The sequence below is a fragment of the Oncorhynchus masou genome, chromosome 10 (assembly GCF_036934945.1).
Source record: "Oncorhynchus masou masou isolate Uvic2021 chromosome 10, UVic_Omas_1.1, whole genome shotgun sequence".
NCBI classification, from domain to species: domain Eukaryota; kingdom Metazoa; phylum Chordata; class Actinopteri; order Salmoniformes; family Salmonidae; genus Oncorhynchus; species Oncorhynchus masou.
Genome location: NC_088221.1, coordinates 37,526,832 through 37,549,369, shown reverse-complemented (window position 1 = coordinate 37,549,369; position 22,538 = coordinate 37,526,832). Strand labels below are relative to the sequence as shown.

The following is a 22,538-nucleotide window of genomic DNA, read 5'->3' as shown; positions in this document are numbered from 1 at the left end:
GTCCACAGGTGGGGGTTGTGCTTACAGCCCAACACCGTGCAGGACGTTTGGCATATGCCAGAAAACACCAAGATTGGCAAATGCGCTACTGGCGCCCTGTGCTCTTCACAGATGAAAGCAGGTTCACACTGAGCACATGTGACAGACGTGACAGTCTGGAGAAGCTGTGGAGGAGGTTCTGCTGCCTGCAACATCCTCCAGCATGACCGGTTTGGTCAGTCATGGGTCAGTCATGGTGTGGGGTGGCATTTCTTTGGGGGGGTCGCACAGCCCTCCATGTGCTCGCCAGAGGTAGCCTGACTGCCATTATTCTATTGATAATTTTTGTGTGATTTTGTTGTCAGCACATTCAACTATGTATAGAAAAAGGTATTTAATAAGAATATTTAATTCATTCAGATCTAGGATGTGTTATTTTAGTGTTCCCTTTATTTTTTTGAGCAGTGTATAATAACACACAGAAATACGAGCCTTCGGTCATTAACATGGTCAAATCCGGAAACTATAAAACGTTAATTATTTTGTTGAAATACGGAACTGTTCGGTATTTTATCGAACGGGCGGCATCCATAAGTCTAAATATTGTGTTACATTGAAGGTTGTGCAATGTTATGTCATAATTATGTACAATTCTGGCAAATTAATTACGGTCTTTGTTAGGAAGAAATGGTCTTCACACAGTTCGCAATGAGCCAGGCGGCCCAAATGGCTGCATATACCCTGACTCTGCTTGCACAGAACGCAAGAGAAGTGACAATTTCCCTAGGTAAAAGAAATTCATGTTAGCAGGCAATATTAACTAAATATGCAGGTTTAAAAACATTTACTGTGTATTGATTTTATGAAAGGCATTGATGTTTATGGTTAGGGACACATTGGTGCAACGACAGTGCTTTTTTCGCGAATGCACTTGTTAAACCATCACCCGTTTCGCGAAGTATGCTGTGATTCGATGATAAATTAACAGGCACAGGCATTGATTATATGCAACGCAGGACACGCTAGATAAACTAGTAATATCATCAACCATGTAGTTAACTAGTGATTAAGTTAAGATTGATTTGTTTTTATAAGATAAGTTTAATGCTAGCTAGCAACTTACGCGAGTGCAGCAAGGAGCCAAGGTAACAGGTGGTCAGCCTGCCACAGAGTCTCCTCGTGGAGTGCAATGTAATGCAATGTAAAAAAAACATAATTATGAAATAGAGAAGTACAGATCCTCATTTTTTTGATTCAAGAGGACATTTTGTAAATGGACAGTTTGATAAGAATTATCCAACTATGGTGGATGTGTAACCATGCCACCTCAGTAGAGTTTGATTTCATCAAATCAAATCAAATGTATTTGTCACATACACATAGTTAGCAGATGTTAATGCAGTGTAGCGAAATGCTTGTGCTTCTAGTTCCGACCAATATAACCTAACAATTTCACAACAACTACCTTATTCACACACAAGTGTAAAGGAATTAATATGAATATGTACATAAAAATATATAAATGATTGATGGCCGAACGGCATAGGCAAGATGCAGTAGATGGTATAAAGTATAGTATATACATATGAGATGAGTAATATAGGGTATGAAAATATATAAAGCGGCATTGCCATCGATAAGAAACATTACTGTGCAGCCGTATTCATTGATCTGGCCAAGGCTTTCGACTTTGTCAATCACCACATCCTCATCTGCAGACTCGACAGCCTTGGTTTCTCAAATGATTGACTCGCCTGGTTCACCAACTACTTCTCTGATAGAGTTCAGTGTGTCAAATCGGAGGGTCTGCTGTCCGGACCTCTGGCAATCTCTATGGGGTGCCACAGGGTTCAATTCTTGGACCGACTCTCTTCTCTGTATACATCAATGAGGTCGCTCTTGCTGCTGGTGAGTCTCTGATCCACCTCTACGCAGACGACACCATTCTGTATACTTCTGGCCCTTCTTTGGACACTGTGTTAACAACCCTTCAGGCAAGCATCAATGCCATACAACTCTCCTTCCGTGGCCTCCAATTGCTCTTAAATACAAGTAAAACTAAATGCATGCTCTTCAACCGATCGCTATCTGCACCTGCCCGCCTGTCCAACATCACTACTCTGGACGGCTCTGACTTAGAATACGGGGACAACTACAAATACTTAGGTGTCTGGTTAGACTGTAAACTCTCCTTCCAGACCCATATCAAACATCTCCAATCAGAAGTTAAATCTAGAATTGGCTTCCTATTTCGCAACAAAGCATCCTTCACTCATTCTGCCAAACATACCCTTGTAAAACTGACCATCCTACCAATCCTCGACTTTGGCGATGTCATTTACAAAATAGCCTCTAATACCCTACTCAACAAATTGGATGCAGTCTATCACAGTGCAATCCGTTTTGTCACCAAAGCCCCATATACTACCCACCATTGCGACCTGTACGCTCTCGTTGGCTGGCCCTCGCTTCATACTCGTTGCCAAACCCACTGGCTCCATGTCATCTACAAGACCCTGCTAGGTAAAGTCCCCCCTTATTTCAGCTCGTTGGTCACCATAGCATCTCCCACCTGTATCACACGCTCCAGCAGGTATATCTCTCTAGTCACCCCCAAAACCAATTCTTTCTTTGGTCGCCTCTCCTTCCAGTTCTCTGCTGCCAATGACAGGAACGAACTACAAAAATCTCTGAAACTGGAGACACTTATCTCTCTCACTAGCTTTAAGCACCAACTGTCAGAGCAGCTCACAGATTACTGCAGCTGTACATAGCCCACCTATAATTTAGCCCAAACAACTACCTCTTTCCCTACTGTATTTAATTTATTTATTTATTTTGCTCCTTTTCACCCCATTATTTTTATTTCTACTTTGCACATTCTTCCATTGCAAATCTACCATTCCAGTGTTTTACTTGCTATATTGTATTTACTTTGCCACCATGGCCTTTTTTTGCCTTTACCTCCCTTATCTCACCTCATTTGCTCACATTGTATATAGACTTGTTAATACTGTATTATTGACTGTATGTTTGTTTTCCTCCATGTGTAACTCTGTGTCGTTGTATGTGTCGAACTGCTTTGCTTTATCTTGGCCAGGTCGCAATTGTAAATGAGAACTTGTTCTCAGCTTGCCTACCTGGTTAAATAAAGGTGAAATAAATAAGAAATTGTTTAACCTTTCTAGGGTATGTGGGACGCTAGCGTCCCACCTGGCCAACATCCAGTGAGATTGCAGAGCGCCAAATTCAAATACAGAAATACTAATTATAAAAATTCAGAAAATATACAACTATTTTACATTGGTTTAAAGATGAACTTCTTGTGAATCCAACCATAGTGTCAGATTTCAAAAATGCTTTACGGTGAAAGCATACCTTACAATTATTTGAGAACATAGCTCAGCAGACAAATCATTACAAACAGTAACCAGCCAAGTAGAAGAGTTACACAAGTCAGAAATAGAGATAAAATGAATCACTTAACTTTGATGGTCCTCATATGTTTGCACTCAGAAGACATTAAATTTTTTCAATAAATGTTCCTTTTGTTCGATAAAGTCTCTCTTTATACCCGAAAACCTACGTTTTGTTTGCACGTTTTCTTCAGTAATTCACAGGCTCAAACGCAGTCACAACAGGCAGACAAAAAAATCCAAATTGTATCTGTAAAGTTCATAGAAACATGTCAAACTATGTTTATATTCAATCCTCAGGTTGTTTTTAGCCGAAATAATCGATAATATTTCAACCGGACAATAACGTTGTCAATATAAAAGGTAAACAAGAAAGGCACTCTCTCGGTTGCGCGCATGAAAACGCTCTGTGACACAGCAGGGTCCACTCATTCAGACAGCTCTTACTCCCTAATTTTTCAGAATACAAGCCTGAAACAATTTCTAAAGACTGTTGACATCTAGTGGAAGGCATAGGAACTGCAATTTAGGGCCTAATCAATGGATACTGTAATGGCATTGAATAGAAAACTACAACAACAACAAAAAATCATTTAGTGTTTTCTATTCAAATCTACTAATTATATGCATATCCTATCTTCTGGGCCTGAGTAGAAGGCAGTTTAATTTGGGCATGCTTTTCATCCAAAATTCCAAATGCTGTCCCCTACCCTAGGGAAGTTAGTGGCTAGTGATACATTACATCAAGATGGCAGATGCAGTAGATAGTATAGCGTACAGTATATACATATGAGATGAGTAATGTAGGGTATGAGAACATTATATTAAGTGGCATTGTTTAAAGTGGCTAGTGATCGATTGAATTACATCAAGATACAATAGATGGTATAGAGTACAGTATATACATATGAGATGAGTAATGTAGGGTGTGTAAACATATCAAGTGGCTAGTGATAAATTGATACATCAATTTTTCCATTATTAAAGTGGCTGGAGTTGAGTCAGTATGTTGGCAGCAGCCACTCAATGTTAGTGATGGCTGATTAACAGTCTGATGGCCTTGAGATAGAAGCTGTTTTTCAGTCTCTCGGTCCACGCTTTGATGCACCTGTACTGACCTCGCCTTCTGGATGATAGCGAGGTGAACAGGCAGTGGCTCGGATGGTTGTTGTCCTTCATGATCTTTCTGGCCTTCCTGTGACATCGGGAGGGCAGGTAGTAACTTTTAGTGTTTTCTGTTTTGTTCTCCTTAGGGAGTCTTTTCCGTTTGATCACCAGTTCAACATCCTGATGAGGTTCATTGTTGACCAGACACAGACACCCAACCTCAAGGTACAGTTTGCATAGAATGTTACCTAGCAAGATGATTCTCTGTTTGTTTTAGGGATTGGCTCAGGGTCTCTGAGTTTATGATTTCAAATACCAGTAGACACAGTGCCATGGTGATATTGTCAAATATTTTCAAAGTAAACTTGCTAAATGCCTGTGTGAATCATGTAGCTTAACACTCTGTATGAATCATGTAGCTTAACACTCTGTATGAATCATGTAGCTTAACACTTTGTATGAATCATGTAGCTTAACACTCTGTATGAATCATGTAGCTTAACACTCTGTATGAATCATGTAGCTTAACACTTTGTATGAATCATGTAGCTTAACACTTTGTATGAATCATGTATCTTAACACTCTTTGTGAATCATGTAGCTTAACACTTTGTGTGAATCATGTAGTTTAACACTTTGTGTGAATCATGTAGTTTAACACTCTGTGTGAAGCGTGTAGCTTAACACTGTGTGAATCATGTAGATTAACAGTCTGTGTGAATCTTGAAGCTAAACCATGTGTGTATCATGCAGGTGAAGGTGGCCATTCTGAAGTACATAGAATCACTGGCCAGACAGATGGATCCGACAGACTTTGTGAACTCCAGTGAAACCCGACTGGCTGTATCTCGCATCATTACCTGGACCACAGAGCCCAAGAGCTCCGACGTCAGGAAGGTACAGTGCCTATAGAAAGTCTACAACCACTTGAAATGTTTTCACATGTTGTTGCGTAACAGAAAACACTCCATAATGTCAAAGGGAAGAAAAAAAAATCTACACATTTTATAAATTCATTCAAATTAAATAACTACAATATAGTTGTTGCATAGGTATTCACCCACTTTGTCGAGGCAAGGCTAAGTTATTCAGAAGTAAACTTTGGTTTAACAAGTCACATAATAAGTTATATGGACTCACTCTGTGTGAAATATTAGGGGTTGACATGATTTTTAATGACTACCTCTTCTTTTGTCCCCCATACAACATCTGTAAGGTCCCTCAGTCAAGTATTGAATTTCAAGCACAAATTCAACTACAGACCAGGGAGTTTTTCGTAAGCATACAGAAGGGCATTGATTGGTAGATGGGTTACAATAACAAATTAGACATTGAATATCTCGTAAAGCATGGTCAAGTTAATAATTATGCTGTGGATGCAGTATTAAACCACCCAGACACATGGGTGGTTTAATGCAGTCGTCCTCCTGAACTGAGCTGCAGGCCAGGAAGGAAACATGCTTAGGGATGTCGCCATGAGGCCATTGGTGATTTTAAACAGCTACAGAGTTCAATGGCTGGGATGGGATATAATTGAGGATAGATCAACAACATTATAGTGATGCCACAATAATGACCTAAATGACAGAGGGAAAGGAATAATTACAAATAAACAGAATGAAAATATTCCAAAATATGTTAATGTATGAAAAAACATTAACATGTTTAGGAATATTTCCATTGTGTTTATTTGTAATTATTAATTTCTCTCTGTCATTTAGGTCATTATTGTGGCGTCACAATAAAGTAATACACTGTTTGGCCTAAATGCCTTATGTTTGGGGCAAATCCAGCACATCACTGAGAAACGGCCTCCATCATGTTATGGGTATGCTTGACATCGGCAAGGACTAGGGAGTTTTTTTTTAGGATAAAAAGAAACTGAATAGAGCTTAGCACAGGCAAAAGCCCAGAGGAAAACCTGGTTCCGTCTGCTTTCCACCAGACACTGGGAGAGGAATTCGCCTTTCAGCGGGACAATAACCAAAAACACAAAGCCAAATCGACATTGGAGTTGCTTACCAAGAAGACCGGGAATGTTCCTGAGTTGCAAAGTTACAGTTTGGACTTAAATCTACTTGGCAGTCTATGGCAAGACTTGAAAATGGCTGTCTAGCCATGCTCCCCAACACCTTGACAGAGCTTGAAGAATTCTGAAAAGAGTAATGGGCAAATATTGCACAATACAGGTGTGCAAAGCTCTTATGAGATTTACCCAGGAAGACTCACAGCTTTAATCGCTGACAAAGGTGTTTCTAACATTTATTGACTCAGGGGAGGATTGAATACTTATAATTAAGGTATATTAGTGTTTTATTTTTCATTAATCAAAAAAATTAAATAACCTTTTCACTTTGACAGTACGAAGTGTTTTGTATAGATCGTTGACAGAAAATGACAGTTAAATCCATTTTAATCCCACTTTGTAACACAATAAAATGTGAAGAAATCCAAGGGGGCTGTAGACTCTATAGGCACTGTATGTCTCAGTGGAAAGTAGGACCTACTAGTTATGGCATAGTCCCAAGGGTCTGCTCAATAAATACCATCTGAATAACATGCTCTCTAGGCAGAAAACAACGATAATACTTTAATGCTAATAGTACAGCAGCTTACTTCCTCAGCTTTACTTTTTTTTTGAGGATTGGTTCGCTTTGATTAAGTCTGTCATCAGTTGTTTAACTCTTAGCAAAACTCAGACACCCTCTTTTAGCAGAAATGCATTCAACAGTTTTTAAATGTTATCCATATTAAAATGTAGTTATGTAGCTATCGATACACAGGGATTTACGTAATTTGAATTACTACAGATTTTATGTTTGTATTTGTTTATGTTCTTATTAACTGTGTTGGCAATGAAGCCATGTTCCACCAGAAATGACCTTGTGATAAGACTCTGCTATCTCTCTGTTCTGTGGCAGGACATGTGTTCACTCTTGGGTTGTTTGTCTTTCCACCACTGCTAGTTCCAATTTAAGCCCTCAACTAGTTTTTAACACAGGACGTACCTTACACTGTAGGGTATTAAAAACAGCTGGCCTAAAAATAATCTTTAAAGGAATGGGAAATAAATATTATTTTCCTGCTTTTAATTGTTTTATAAAAGAAACAAACTTTATATACCCCACTTGCATCCCACAGGAGGACCCTGTTAACAGCTATAACCTTGTCTGTTTATAGTAGTGTACTGCTATAAACATCTGCTTTCCTTTGTCAAAACTACAATACCCATAATTCTACCTCCCTGCCACTGTGCACCAGACCCTTCATAACTGGGTGGTGGAGGAGCTATCAGGCAGGTCCAGTACTGCAGCCTTACTGTCCCAGCAGGCCGGGGAGGGGCAACTGGAAGAGAGGTGTAAGCAGGTAGTGCCTCATCAACCAATCACTGTCCACCGCCAAGCACGCACCGCCTGCCGAGCTGCACAGATGCCTAGCTGCCTCAAAGAGTGTGAAATAATCTCAAGTGTGGCCTTGCCTTTTTTACCTCACCTTCACGCTCTAGCCCTTTCTACTGCTCGCTTTAACCTACAGTAGCTATGCCTTGTGAATTTGATTCTGGATAAATGGGCAGGTTTGAAAGTAAAACTGCTGTTGTTCGCCAACAGAACACTACTACAACACAACAAAGAATTTATGTCATTAGGTCTCAGGAGTATGTGAATGGATTGTTGCTTTGTTTGTTCGAAGTTCTACCGACCGATATCATCGCTGAATAACGATGTGAAAACTTGAATGCTATTTTCCCTTTTGTTCTGTGCCTAACACATTGTCTGTTTTGAACCACATTAACAGCCTCTACATATGCATGCTGACATGGTCGTTTCTAGTAGAAAGAATGACTTTAATTATTTAAAATGGTTTTGTTTTTATTAAGGTAATGTCTCAGTCCTTGTTATAAGCAATGTCTAACCTGCTAGAACTAAGTACTTGTGAATTTAATATTTTGTTTTTAAAGCATGATCTCACTCACCACAAATGTATATTACAGCAGAAGTTGCAAAAACGTGTTTGATAATGTGATCAACTGTGATTTAGATTTTTGGACTGTTTCTCTGTACTGTTTTATTCAGTATATAACACTACAGACACAGCAGTTTCAAGGTGTACGTCTCTCCACTGGTATGGTTAGCTGACGAATTCATTTTAGTTCCTAGAGGAGCAAAGAGCTTCCCTGTAAGAATACATAACCCACTATTGACTATATGTCCCTGTTCCCCCTATCTGTCCCCCATGTAGACCTAACCCACTATTATCTATGTCCCTGTTCCCCCTATCTGTCCCCCATGTAGACCTAACCCACTATTATCTATGTCCCTGTTTCCCCTATCTGTCCCCCATGTAGACCTAACCCACTATTATCTATGTCCCTGTTCCCCCTATCTGTCCCCCATGTAGACCTAACCCACTATTGACTATATGTCCCTGTTCCCCCTATCTGTCCCCCATGTAGCCCCTAACCCACTATTGACTATATGTCCCTGTTCCCCCTTCTGTCCCCCACTATATGTCCCTGTTTCCCCCCATGTATAACCCACTGTCCCCCCCTGTCCCCCATATCTGTAGTCCCTGTTCCCTAACCCACTATTATGTCCCTGTTCCCCCTATGTCCCCCATGTTCCCCCACTATTATCTATGTCCCCCCCCTATGTCCCCCAGCCCCTAACCCACTATTGACTATATGTCCCTGTTCCCCCCCCCATATCTGTCCCCCATGTAGACCTAACCCACTATTGATCTATGTCCCTGTTCCCCCTATCTGTCCCCCATGTAGCCCCCCCTATCTGTCCCCCATGTAGCCCCTAACCCACTATTGACTATATGTCCCTGTTCCCCCTATCTGTCCCCCATGTAGACCTAACCCACTATTATCTATGTCCCTGTTCCCCCTATCTGTCCCCCATGTAGACCTAACCCACTATTGACTATATGTCCCTGTTCCCCCTATCTGTCCCCCATGTAGCCCCTAACCCACTATTGACTATATGTCCCTGTTCCCCTATCTGTCCCCCATGTAGACCTAACCCACTATTATCTATGTCCCTGTTCCCCCTATCTGTCCCCCATGTAGCCCCTAACCCACTGTCCCCCATGTAGCCCCTAACCCATTGACTATTGACTATATGTCCCTGTCCCCCATGTAGACCTAACCCACTATTATCTATGTCCCTGTTCCCCCTATCTGTTTCCCCTATCTGTCCCCCATGTAGACCTAACCCACTATTATCTATGTCCCTGTTCCCCCTATCTGTCCCCCATGTAGCCCCTAACCCACTATTATCTATGTCCCTGTTCCCCCTATCTGTCCCCCAGACAGTCCATAACCCACAATTGACTACTGTATGTCCCTCTGCCCCCCAGGCAGCCCAGGTTGTGCTAATCTCTCTGTTTGAGCTGAACACTCCAGAGTTCACCATGCTGCTGGGAGCCTTGCCCAAGACCTTCCAGGACGGGGCCACCAAGCTGCTCCAGAACCACCTGAAAAACTCCAGCAACACCAGCAGCGTGGTAAATGAGTACAACCAGGGATAAAAGGGAGGGGGATCTGTTTCCACTAGCAGCCTTATCAATTTTGGTGAGGTCATTAGTAATATTTTATTTTTGGTGCATATTTACCATTTTTAAACCTGTTTGTCTCTTTCTTTCTCAGAGTTCTCCCAGCAACACTATTGGGCGGACCCCAAGCCGGCACCCCCCAAGCCGGACCAGCCCTCTCACTTCCCCAACCAACTGCTCCCATGGGGGGCTGTCTCCCAGGTACGTACCCACCTTCTCTGACCTCCATCCACAGGTGCCAGTGTCTGTGTGTCTCCTAATGCATGGCTAAACCACAGAGCGCTGCTTGACTGACTGAGGGCTTGTTCTCCTTCACTATGCATTCTAATACTCTACTCATATTAACGCATGCCAACCTCTAACCACAACTCAGACTATAGTTTATTTTTCTCTTCCCTCCTCTCTCTCTCTGCTGCACTCCTCCCTTCTTCTTTCTCTATTTTTCCTTCCTTCTTTCTCTCTCTCTCTCCTCTGTGTGTGTGGCCCCTTGTGTTGATGCCCCCACCCTGTCCCGTTCTCTCCTTCTCCGCCCGTTCGTCCGTCTTTTCCTCGTGGCCGTGCTGTGGCCACAGTCAGTTGTGGGGTGGGTGTTGGAGTGGCGATGGGCTACCTAAGCACCCCCCTCCCCCTCATCCTCCTCCACCTCACTCCACCCCCGCCGGCCCCGCCCTCAGGGTCCTCCGCAGAGCGTACTCTCCCAGGTAACACACCTAGGGGTGGAGCCTCAGTTCCCTAGGATGGGCAGGACAGGAAGTGACACGTTGTGCTTCTGTTGTCCTCCCAATATTTCCTCGACCAATAGGGATTGGGAACATAGGGAACATTGTCCTTCTTTTTTTGTCTCTTTTTGCACTATGGTGTCAATGTTCTCTGGGGATGTATCAGTCCCTCCTAACTAATCCCTTACAAGTGACAAATTGTGTAGTTAGAACACCACACACCATCATCCATTTTTAGAGCTTTGCCCAGAATACATCTTTACCTATCTGTCTGAAGGTCATCTACTTGGCTTGCAGAAGCATTAACCTCTTGTACGGTGTCAGACTGAAACGGCAAGTGTCCTTATAAGTGTATTCATGTGTGTGTGCAGCTTTACTGTTTGTGTGTCTGCTGTCCTGAGGGAGACTTTATATAAGTCCTCTCTTCCTCTCTCTCTCTTCCTGTTCTGTCTCCTTAGTATGTTGGAGTATGACACAGAGAACATGAACTCTGATGAGATCTACAGCTCCCTGCGAGGGGTCACAGAGGCCATCCAGAGCTTCAGCTACCGCAGCCAGGAGGACCTCAACGAGTTGAGAGGGAAGAGGGACGATGCTGTGAGTCCCAACCTCTGCAACCTCTGCATTGGTAGTGTCATTGGAAGTGTCCTCTCTCCTCGCTCCTTATCAAAACGCATAGGAGGATACATCCAAAGTCTCACCCCTTTCACCTCCTCCTCTAATGAATTTTGAGTAAAAGGCGAAGAGAGAGGACATGAAGACAAACAAATTAGGAAAGACCCCAGTGCCCGTATCCACAAAGCATCTCAGAGTAGAAGTGCTGATCTAGGATCTGTCCATATAATCGTATTCCTTATGATCTAAAAGGCAAAACGGATCCTAGATCAGCACTCGTACTCTGAGATGCTTTGTGGATACTGGACCAGGACTTCATGTTGCGTTCCTATATACCTCTCTGGTTCACAGCAGGTTGGTGACCCCTTATTTGGGGAGGACAGGCACGTTGTAATGTCTGGAGCGGAATTAGTGGAATGGTATCAAATACATCAAACACATGGTTACCATGTGTTTGATGCCATTCCATTTACACCATTCCAAATATTATTATGAGCCGTCCTCCCTCAGCAGCCTCCACTGCCCCGGATGTCATAACCATTTCCACGTCTGAGACTACCTGTGCTCTCTCTCTCCCCCCAGGCGGGACGGGAAGCTGTGGCGCCCTCTCCAGGCTCTGATGCCCGTCTGGGGCTGGATGTGGTTGAGGGTGGGCGTACGGCCCTGGATAACAAGACCTCCCTTCTCAACACCCCGTCCCCCCGCTCCTTCTCTGGGCCGCGAACCAGGGAGTTCGCCCCCTACGGATACGGAGACACCATCACCTCATCCTACGACAAGAGCGCCCTGAAGGAGGCCGTGTTTGATGACGACGTGGATCAGTTTAGAGACTGTGAGTCACCTTTGACCTCTGCTTGAACCTTGATCCTGTGACTCCACCTCCATGTTGACCACCTCTGATCCATCCTGTGATGTCATGACATGATGGTGTGACGTCTTCAGGTTTAGGCAACACAAAGAAAGAAGATTTTGTCCATCCTAATGTTACATGCTGGCTGAAACCAAAGTGATGGAATGTTTAGACCAAAAACATTGGGATTAGGATGGCCCTTTATCTGCAGTGAAAAGTGAGTCTGATTGTCTTCCTCCCTCCTCTCCCACTTCTTCCCTCCTCTACAGGCCGTCGGCAGGACAGCAGTGGTGAAAACAAGATGGTGCTGTCTAAGGGCTTTGCTCCAGGTAGAGACACTACTCCATGACTGTCGTTTTTTGTTTTCTAAAGTTTTTCAATGCTGTTTCCATTGCCATCCATTTCCTTGTCACTTGCTTTTTTGTTGGTACATGGGGTTACTAGCTAGCTAGGGCTGAGTGTTATATGAACCGGACCACTCACCCAGTCTTCTCCTCTGTTCTCTCCCCAGGTTCCCAGGACCACTCGGACCTGGTTGCAGACCTGCTGAAGGAACTGTCAAATCACAATGAACGCGTGGAGGAGCGTAAAGGGGCGTTGGTGGAACTCCTGAAGATCACCCGGGAGGACAGCCTGGCCGTGTGGGACGAACACTTCAAGACCATCCTCCTCCTGCTCCTGGAGACACTGGGGGATAAAGACGTAGGGATCCTTTACTTTTACTAGCTCTGACATGACAGACAGACTGCAGCTAGTTGGAAGCTTTTACTTGCAATGATGGTGATTATTATTGTGACAAACACATTCATACATAATAATAAGACTGCATCCCCAACTACCTCACTGATTATTTGTTTGGCTGCAAATGTAAAACATTCTGAAGCTGAAAGATATGGCTTTTGGAGTGTAGGTGTGGGGTGCATGTCTGTGAGTAGGGGTGCATGTCTGTGAGTAGGGGTGCATGTCTGTGAGCAGGGGTGCATGTCTGTGAGTAGGGGTGCATGTCTGTGAGCAGGGGTGCATGTCTGTGAGCAGGGGTGCATGTCTGTGAGCAGGGGTGCATGTCTGTGAGCAGGGGTGCATGTCTGTGAGCAGGGGTGCATGTCTGTGAGAAGGGGTGCATGTATGGTTTGTAATGGTGGCTTGTTACCCTCCCATGCAGTACACTATACGGGCCATGGCACTGAGGGTACTGAAGGAGATACTGCGGAACCAGCCGGCCCGCTTCAAGAACTACGCTGAACTCACCATCATGAAGACCCTGGAGGCACACAAAGACTCCCACAAGGAGGTGCAACTCCTTATATTTATACTCCCTGATGTCCCCCAAGGCTCGGTACCAGTCCTGTTCTCTCTGTATACCAAGTCCATTCTTGCTTCTGTCATATCTTCCACATGGTCTCTCTTATCACTGTTACACCCAGAGCAGTTCTCTGTCATCAAACCCATGATATAAATCACCATATAAACCTTCTCCCTCCACTTTCCCCGTAGGTGGTAAGAGCAGCGGAGGAGTCTGCCTCCACCCTAGCCAGCTCCATCCACCCAGAGCAGTGTATCAAGGTGCTGTGTCCCATCGTCCAGACGGCTGACTACCCCATCAACCTGGCTGCCATCAAGATGCAGACCAAGGTGATCGAACGCATCACCAAGGAGTCCCTGCACCAGCTGCTGCCTGACATCATACCAGGACTACTGCAGGTGAGAATCTGGTCCTGTTTTGCATTATGTGAGTGTTTGGTAAGAGTGTGGTGCTACGCTGGTTACGGCAACCCACTGGGCACAAACTTGTTAAATCAAAGTTGTTTCCACGTCATTTCATATTTGTTTTTATATGTGATGAAGTTGAATCAAACATTGGATTTGCAAAAAAATAGTCAATTTTTTGTATTTCTTTCACACAACTTTTAACCTAAATCCAATGACATGGTTACATTTTTTGTTGATTTCCATATGAATTCACTTTAGTTAGCAACTCAATCAAATGTAAATCCAAACTAGATGTTGAGATGAAGACGTCTGTGCCTAGTGGGAAGGTTGTGGGTTCAATTTCTGCATGGATTACATACTTATTCAAATGAAATGTATACTGTTTATAGACTATGATGATATTGTCTATATGAATGCAGCTGCCACTGTATTGAAGACATTGGACAAAGTTTATCGTAGCACACTACACATTATTAATGGCGATATGTTCAGTACACACCACTGCATAGGTTCAGTACACACCACTGCATAGGTTCAGTACACACCACTGCGTAGGTTCAGTACACACCACTGCGTAGGTTCAGTACACACCACTGCGTAGGTTCAGTACACACCACTGCGTAGGTTCAGTACACACCACTGCGTAGGTTCAGTACACACCACTGCGTAGGTTCAGTACACACCACTGCGTAGGTTCAGTACACACCACTGCGTAGGTTCAGTACACAACACTGCGTAGGTTCAGTACACACCACTGCGTAGGTTCAGTACACACCACTGCGTAGGTTCAGTACACACCACTGCGTAGGTTCAGTACACAACACTGCGTAGGTTCAGTACACACACACTGCGTAGGTTCAGTACACACCACTGCGTAGGTTCAGTACACACCACTGCGTACTGCGTAGGTTCAGTATACACCACTGAGTAGGTTCAGTACACACCACTGTGTAGGTTCAGTACACACCACTGTGTAGGTTCAGTACACACCACTGCGTAGGTTCAGTACACACCACTGCATAGGTTCAGTACACACCACTGAGTAGGTTCAGTACACACCACTGAGTAGGTTCAGTACACACCACTGCATAGGTTCAGTACACACCACTGCGTAGGTTCAGTACACACACTGCGTAGGTTCAGTACACAACACTGCGTAGGTTCAGTACACACCACTGTGTAGGTTCAGTACACACCACTGCATTATGTATCAGAAAGTAGGCTGGCCCTCTTTGCTTTGCACTCTTTTTGTTTATAAAGCCCTCCTGCATTAACCTCCGCCGTACCTTACTTCAGACCCGTCTCAGGAGTGGCTAGTTAGGTAAATCTGCTTTTAGTTTTTTTGCACCTTACTTGTGGAATGCTCTATGAAGTTGGATGAGTTGGTGACTCTAGGACAATTCAAAAGGCTGATTCAGGACCTTATTACTGAAGAATGTGTTTGTTTTCTATGCTTGTGTTTTGCTTTTTCGTGTATTGCCGTTGTTTTTGTTTTATATATTGTTGATATGTGTATTGATGTGTATAGTGATGATATTGACGTGTATAGTGATGTGTATAGTTTATATTATTGATGTGTATATTGATGTGCATTGATGTGTATATAGGTCTCATCTGTGAAAGAGAACTTGATCTCAGCATGACTACCTTTGTAAATAAAGGTTAAATAAAAAACATGTAAAATTGCATAAGTTGCTTTTGAAGAAAGTGTCTGCTTAGTGGCATGTATTATGTTATTATATAGAATGCGGGACTAGTGAAGGGGGCATTGCAGAGGGAAAATAGAAACATCCTTTTTTCTATCAGCACCATATTGGTTCATGTTCTTACTTGGACAGTGGGAACGGTCTGTTCCTGAATGTTTCTCTCTAGGTGTGGAGTTGTGAATGGAATGGTGGACAGATAATGTCTCAATCATACTGCGACTGCACAGAAAACAACGTGTTTCTCTGTTTTCTTAATGTAAATAGTGGTTTTAGCTCTGTAGATGACTTGGTTTAGAACTCCTGTGATGCAGGATTAGGGTTAGGGGTCATGGAAAGAAAATCTAGTAGAAACATCCTTGGTAGTTTCTAGGCCTACACCGTATTTGTTCATGTTCATATTTTGACAGTGAGAACTGTTTGCCTTATTTGTACCTGGAAATGTTTGCCTGTACTCTGCCCCTGGGCACACACCTCTGCCACTCCTCCCACGTTCCCAATGACCTGTTGTTCTATGTGTGCTCGTTCACGAGTGTGTTCGCTGCTAGCTGATTCAGTGTGTGTGTGTGTGTGTGTGCTTGTTTCTCTGTGTGTTTCTCCTGCTGGCAGCCAGTCCAGTGATAGTCTGTATGTCTGTTCCCAGGGCTATGACAATACAGAGAGTAGTGTTCGCAAGGCCAGCGTGTTCTGTCTGGTGGCCATCTACTCCGTGATTGGAGAAGAGCTCAAACCACACCTGCAGCTACTCACGGGCAGCAAGGTACGCTACCCACCACTGGCATGTGCTCGTCTGCATCTCAAACTGCTCACACACACACACACACGTCCCCCAAACACAACCCCCTTATCGGTTTTCCAGGTTTTTATTTTGCCTCTGGTTTCGGCTGGTTTGGTCTGTGGTGTGTGGTTTGGATGTACAGTAAGGGTAATTGGAGTGCATAAGGGGGCACTGGAGTCCATCAGGGTCATACTCATTAGGACACACTGTAGCAAAACATTGTGCAACTGAAAACGAAAATCTGTGTTTCTTATTGGACAAGTTCAGGTAGTACTTCCTCGTTTCGGACCATTTTCTTCCGTTTTGTGCCTTATGAACACTATCCAATGTGAATCCCCTTTTCCCCTCCTATTCCTGGTTTCTGACAGGCAGGCCAGGCAGAAAGTGAGAGTAAGAGAGTGTGTGCTGGCTGGATTGAGCCTGTTGCACAATGACATTGGCTGGGTTGAGAAAGCAGCAGGGTCACGGAGCATTGGCTCGTAGGTTCATCGCTACAGCGCCCATTTAATTAGTAAGCGTGTACACCTTATTAGAGACTCTGGACCCTCACGACATTCCAAGCAGTGCCATGCCCAAAGCCTAATCCCAGAGCCGCCGTAGTAAGTAGACGAGAACACACATTTCCCTTAGCAAGCTCTACTCTCATCAGGCATGTCATTCCACAGGATGACGTAGCTAGCTACGATTTAAAAAAAATCTCGCTAACATTAACTTACAAAATGATTACCCATTCATTAGTAGATGTCAACCTTGAAACAATGTTGTCCTCATTTCTGTGAGGAAATACGCAATTGGCACAATGAGCTAAATGTTACTAAGGTCACTCTGCCTGTCACGCTACGCCAGCCGTTCTCCCGTCCCCTCAGTACCGCCACAGCTTTCTGTCATCTGATTGGTCTAGACCAGGGTTGGGGTAAATTCCATTTTGAGTCCTGTGTCGCTGAGTTCTCAATACTGTAAGTCGCCCTGGTAAGAGCGTCTGCTAAAGTACTAAAATGTATTGTAGATGTTAATTCAGGAAACAAACCCAACATCTCGATATTGACATGTCAGGTGACTTACTTTTACCAACCCTGGTTGAGACAACGGTGCCATTGTAACTTTTCTGTCATGATCACAACAATGCAAAACTGTTCTTCTTGCAGATGAAGCTGCTGAACTTGTACATCAAGAGGGCTCAGACAACCAACAGCAACAGCAGCAGTTCCTCGGATGTCTCTTCACACAGCTAGCTGTAGGAGCAGAGGGAGGGAAACACAGATCCATCTGCCTGTACTGTGCATATGAATTAGGGGGGAAAGGTTGCTTCCCAAATTGGCATCCTTTTCCCTATATAGTGCACTACTGTTGTGCTCTGGCCAGAAGTAGTATACTATATAGGGAATAGGGTGCCATTTGGGACAGATTCATAGTCGTGCCTCTTCCAGACCTCTCCATTCCTGATCTTTTCTTCTCTCCTTCACCCCACTGGACTCCTCTGGGTGACCCTATGACATGCTCATCGCTCCAACCACCGCTTCACTTACTTTGCTCTTTTTTCCCCATGAAACTTGTACCTTCATTTGTCTCGTCCCGTCGTTGTCGTCTCCCCCCCAGCTGTTATTACGCATCACTAGCAATGTGTTGCAAGGTAAAGATCAGATATTCATTATGTTGAGCATTCAGAGTGTAGGGGTGGAAACGTAACCACGGGTTATGATATGGTCCAATAAGAATGGTACGTATGGTCCAATACTAAATAATACCCTGATATTCATTATGTTGAGCATTCAGAGTGTAAGGGTGGAAACGTAACCACGGGTTATGATATGGTCCAATAAGAATGGTACGTATGGTCCAATACTAAATAATACCCTGATATTCATTATGTTGAGCATTCAGAGTGTAAGGGTGGAAACGTAACCACGGGTTATGATATGGTCCAATAAGAATGGTACGTATGGTCCAATACTAACTAATACCCTGATATTCATTATGTTGAGCATTCAGAGTGTAGGGGTGGAAACGTAACCACGGGTTATGATATGGTCCAATAAGAATGGTACGTATGGTCCAATACTAACTAATACCCTGATATTCATTATGTTGAGCATTCAGAGTGTAGGGGTGGAAACGTAACCACGGGTTATGATATGGTCCAATAAGAATGGTACGTATGGTCCAATACTAAATAATACCCTGATATTCATTATGTTGAGCATTCAGAGTGTAAGGGTGGAAACGTAACCACGGGTTATGATATGGTCCAATAAGAATGGTACGTATGGTCCAATACTAACTAATACCCTGATATTCATTATGTTGAGCATTCAGAGTGTAGGGGTGGAAACGTAACCACGGGTTATGATATGGTCCAATAAGAATGGTATGGTCGTATGGTCCAATACTAACTAATACCCTGATATTCATTATGTTGAGCATTCAGAGTGTAGGGGTGGAAACGTAACCGGGTTATGATATGGTCCAATAAGAATGGTACGTATGGTCCAATACTAAATAATACCCTGATATTCATTATGTTGAGCATTCAGAGTGTAGGGATATGGTCCAATAAGAATGGTACGTATGGTCCAATACTAAATAACCCTGATATTCATTATGTTGGTTATGATATGGTCCAATAAGAATGGTACGTATGGTCCAATACTAACTAATACCCTGATATTCATTATGTTGAGCATTCAGAGTGTAGGGGTGGAAACGTAACCACGGGTTATGATATGGTCCAATAAGAATGGTACGTATGGTCCAATACTAAATAATACCCTGATATTCATTATGTTGAGCATTCAGAGTGTAGGGGTGGAAACGTAATATGGTCCACGGGTTATGATATGGTCCAATAAGAATGATATGGTCCAATAAGAATGGTACGTATGGTCCAATACTAAATAATACCCTGATATTCATTATGTTGAGCATTCAGAGTGTAGGGGTGGAAACGTAACCACGGGTTATGATATGGTCCAATAAGAATGGTACGTATGGTCCAATACTAACTAATACCCTGATACTGATTCAGCAAAAACAAAACATCCCTTCAAATGCAATTGGATGAGTAAACACAGCCTGAAACATCACAGTAGAATAGGCCCTTCACGTTTAACCAGGAAGACCCATTGAGGTTGGAAGACCTGTCAAGGGGGACCACATGACAGTCGGTTTGTGATAAAGAATCATATGGCTGGCCCAGTGAGGATACAAAGCCCCTATAAACAGTTTAGGAACAATGAAATACATGTTATACAATGTTATACAATCCTATAAAAAGTGAAAGAAGGAAACATCTTAATAAAAAAATGTTACGTTTGTCAATCATTATAAAGACTAACTTAAGCCCAGGTAAGCTAACACTATTTTTTATTGTTAGTATCCATTAGTTTGGGAGAAATTATAATGAAACATCAGAGGCCAACTTCCAGCTAATAGTTGGCTATATCATGAGAAAAAATAGAAGTATTGTATTAAATAAATGGTGACCTTCATTTTTTCAACTAAAAATTGGCAATCTAAAATTGAAGCTGTTCAAAATAAGGATAAAATAAATCTGTCTTTCCAACTCGCAATCAATTATTGTTGTGGTTAACTCCATTTCGATTGTCAAATAAAAACAAATATTAATGGGAAGAAAATACACCATTACATTTCTTTACATTCCCCGAATCAATCAAGTGAAATGGAATAGATAACTTCCAACTCATAGAATTAGAATGAGTGTTTACAACCTACTCAATGTCCATGTTGCTAATGATGTCACACTGAATGAGTGGGCCATTATAAGTCATGACAACATACAAACTTGTCAGTGAAAACACTAAACAAATCCAAAGTGTCACGTTTATCTATTCCCACCCTCTTCCCACCTATGTTGCCAGATTATGGCATTCATGCTGCTGTTTATAACGTATACCTGTCTGATGAGTAACAACCCTACACTTATTGATAATGCGAATATTACAGGCTCAGTTTTGGAAGGAGATCAGTGGATTCATTGAGACAGACTCCTAGTCCTGGATTAAAAACTATTCTCAATGGAGAATATCTATTAAAAGTATGTTTTAGTCCGAGTCTTAATATGCCTCCAGGAAACCATCCCAACTAGGTATATGTTAATTTTCCACAGTCATGTTTGGATCACTTCTACTGTTGAAAAACAGGATAGATGTACATACAGAAGCTCTCAGCTCTTAAAAATGTGAAACCATTACTCCAGGAACTACAATAAACTGGCTTGCAAACCGATACAATAATATTCACCACGATGATGCAAATGTTAGTTGTTTATAATAATACAGTATTACACCCATCTTCTCATCACCTTCCTTTCACGCAACTATAGCTTTTGCAATAAAGAAAATACCATGATGAGCAAATTTAAGTATTTTGTACATAACTCTTGATCAATCACTACTTTGCAACTTTCGCAACTTTCGTGTAATGAAATAAAAAGGTTGGCTCTCTCACTTTTTTTGCACGCTAGCGAATTAGCTTGCATGTTTTTGGGCAGCACATCCACTTGGTGCTGCCTTTAATCGATGGGTCCTGTTTTCGCTGTTGAAGTGCACTTGTAACCGCATCAGTTTGGTCAGCCTTTACAACAACAGGTAGCCACCTGGCAGGAATACACTCACAGAGCTCTGTGAGTTGTCCAGAACTACGAAGACTCTGTCTGCCCTAGACAACTGTGCACACTGTACAGGACCTGACCGTCTCAAGATGCCAAGCAGACATATTCAGTACTGGGTCTCCTTTAGCACAGTACTACATATTTGGGCATGTGGCTTTATAAAGGTACACTGTGTGTGCGTGCCTTGTTACCATAGTAAAGTGTGTGGCATCTATTTCCATCTGTTGAACAGTTTAAAAAAATGACACTAATTGTTTGCTTTGTTTGTTTTTAAATGGGGCCATCATCCTTTTGTAAGTATGTTCATTTGATTTGATTGTGTGTTAGGGAGAAGCCAATTGTTTTGTTAAAGACAGAAAGTACTGTATTGGCTGATCTGGCTGAAGATCTGGATCATTATCCGCTGGTGATGATGGTCCCTAAGAGAAGCTAATCCTAGCAGTCTGTTCCCTTTGCATGTTATTGTGTTTGTTTCTATTGTTTTGTCATTTAAGATTCATATCTGTATTTATGATAGTTTTATTTTAGTTGTAATTTTTCATGACAACTTGTACAGAAGGGTTTCGTTAACATCCACCTGTGATAAATGATTTGCCTCAATGTACATTTGTTTGCTTTAGAAATAAACGAACATTCAAGTTGATTCAATTTGTTTAAATAAGTTTGTATATTTAGGTGATTGAATTTAGCATTTGTATGCAGTTCGATTGCTCAGTCTCCCATTAATTTTTAAACAAATTTGAGTGCTGAGGTGTGCATTAGTTCTTCTGTCTAAACATTAACCCAACTGAGACTTTGATATGCTCTTTTGATACGAAAAGAGTTCCCTTGGCTGCCAAGGGAGCTGAAGCATAGGCTGCTAGAGTAGGTTGAGCCAGGGACAAATAGCCCATTGAATAACCTTTTTAATATACACTGCTTAAAAAATTAAAGGGAACACTAAAATAACACATCTTACATCTGAATTAATGAAATATTCTTATTAAATACCTTTTTCATTACATAGTTGAATGTGCTGACAACAAAATCACACAACAATTATCAATGGAAATCAAATTTATCAACCCATGGAGGTCTGGATTTGGAGTCACACTCAAAATTAAAGTGGAAAACCACACTACAGGCTGATCCAACTTTGATGTAATGTCCTTAAAACAAGTCAAAATGAGGCTCCGTAGTGTGTGTGGCCTCCACATGCCTGTATGATCTCCCTACAACGCCTGGGCATGCTCCTGATGAGGTGGTGGATGGTCTCCTGAGGGATCTCCTCCCAGACCTGGACTAAAGCATCTGCCAACTCCTGGACAGTCTGTGGTGCAACGTGGCGTTGGTGGATGGAGCGAGACATGATGTCCCAGATATGCTCAATTAGATTCAGGTCTGGGGAACAGACGGGCCAGTCCATAGCATCAATGCCTTCCTCTTGCAGGAACTGCTGACACACTCCAGCCACATGAGGTCTAGCATTGTCTTGCATT

General features: G+C 42.6%; 1 protein-coding gene across 1 annotated transcript in view; it reads left to right on the top strand.

Moving 5' to 3' along the window:
* Positions 1–18,795, top strand: part of LOC135546851 (CLIP-associating protein 1-like) — a 44,534-nt gene extending 25,739 nt beyond the window's left edge. Inside the window, exons 23-34 of the mRNA XM_064975422.1 lie at positions 4,649–4,727; positions 5,256–5,399; positions 9,864–10,010; positions 10,153–10,259; positions 11,236–11,374; positions 11,975–12,224; positions 12,512–12,571; positions 12,754–12,944; positions 13,405–13,533; positions 13,737–13,943; positions 16,299–16,415; positions 17,579–18,795. Coding sequence (XP_064831494.1) covers positions 4,649–4,727; positions 5,256–5,399; positions 9,864–10,010; positions 10,153–10,259; positions 11,236–11,374; positions 11,975–12,224; positions 12,512–12,571; positions 12,754–12,944; positions 13,405–13,533; positions 13,737–13,943; positions 16,299–16,415; positions 17,579–17,665 — 1,657 coding nt within the window. The 3' untranslated portion in view covers positions 17,666–18,795. The remainder of the gene's footprint in view (positions 1–4,648; positions 4,728–5,255; positions 5,400–9,863; positions 10,011–10,152; positions 10,260–11,235; positions 11,375–11,974; positions 12,225–12,511; positions 12,572–12,753; positions 12,945–13,404; positions 13,534–13,736; positions 13,944–16,298; positions 16,416–17,578) is intronic.
* The last annotated feature ends 3,743 nt before the right edge of the window (positions 18,796–22,538 follow it).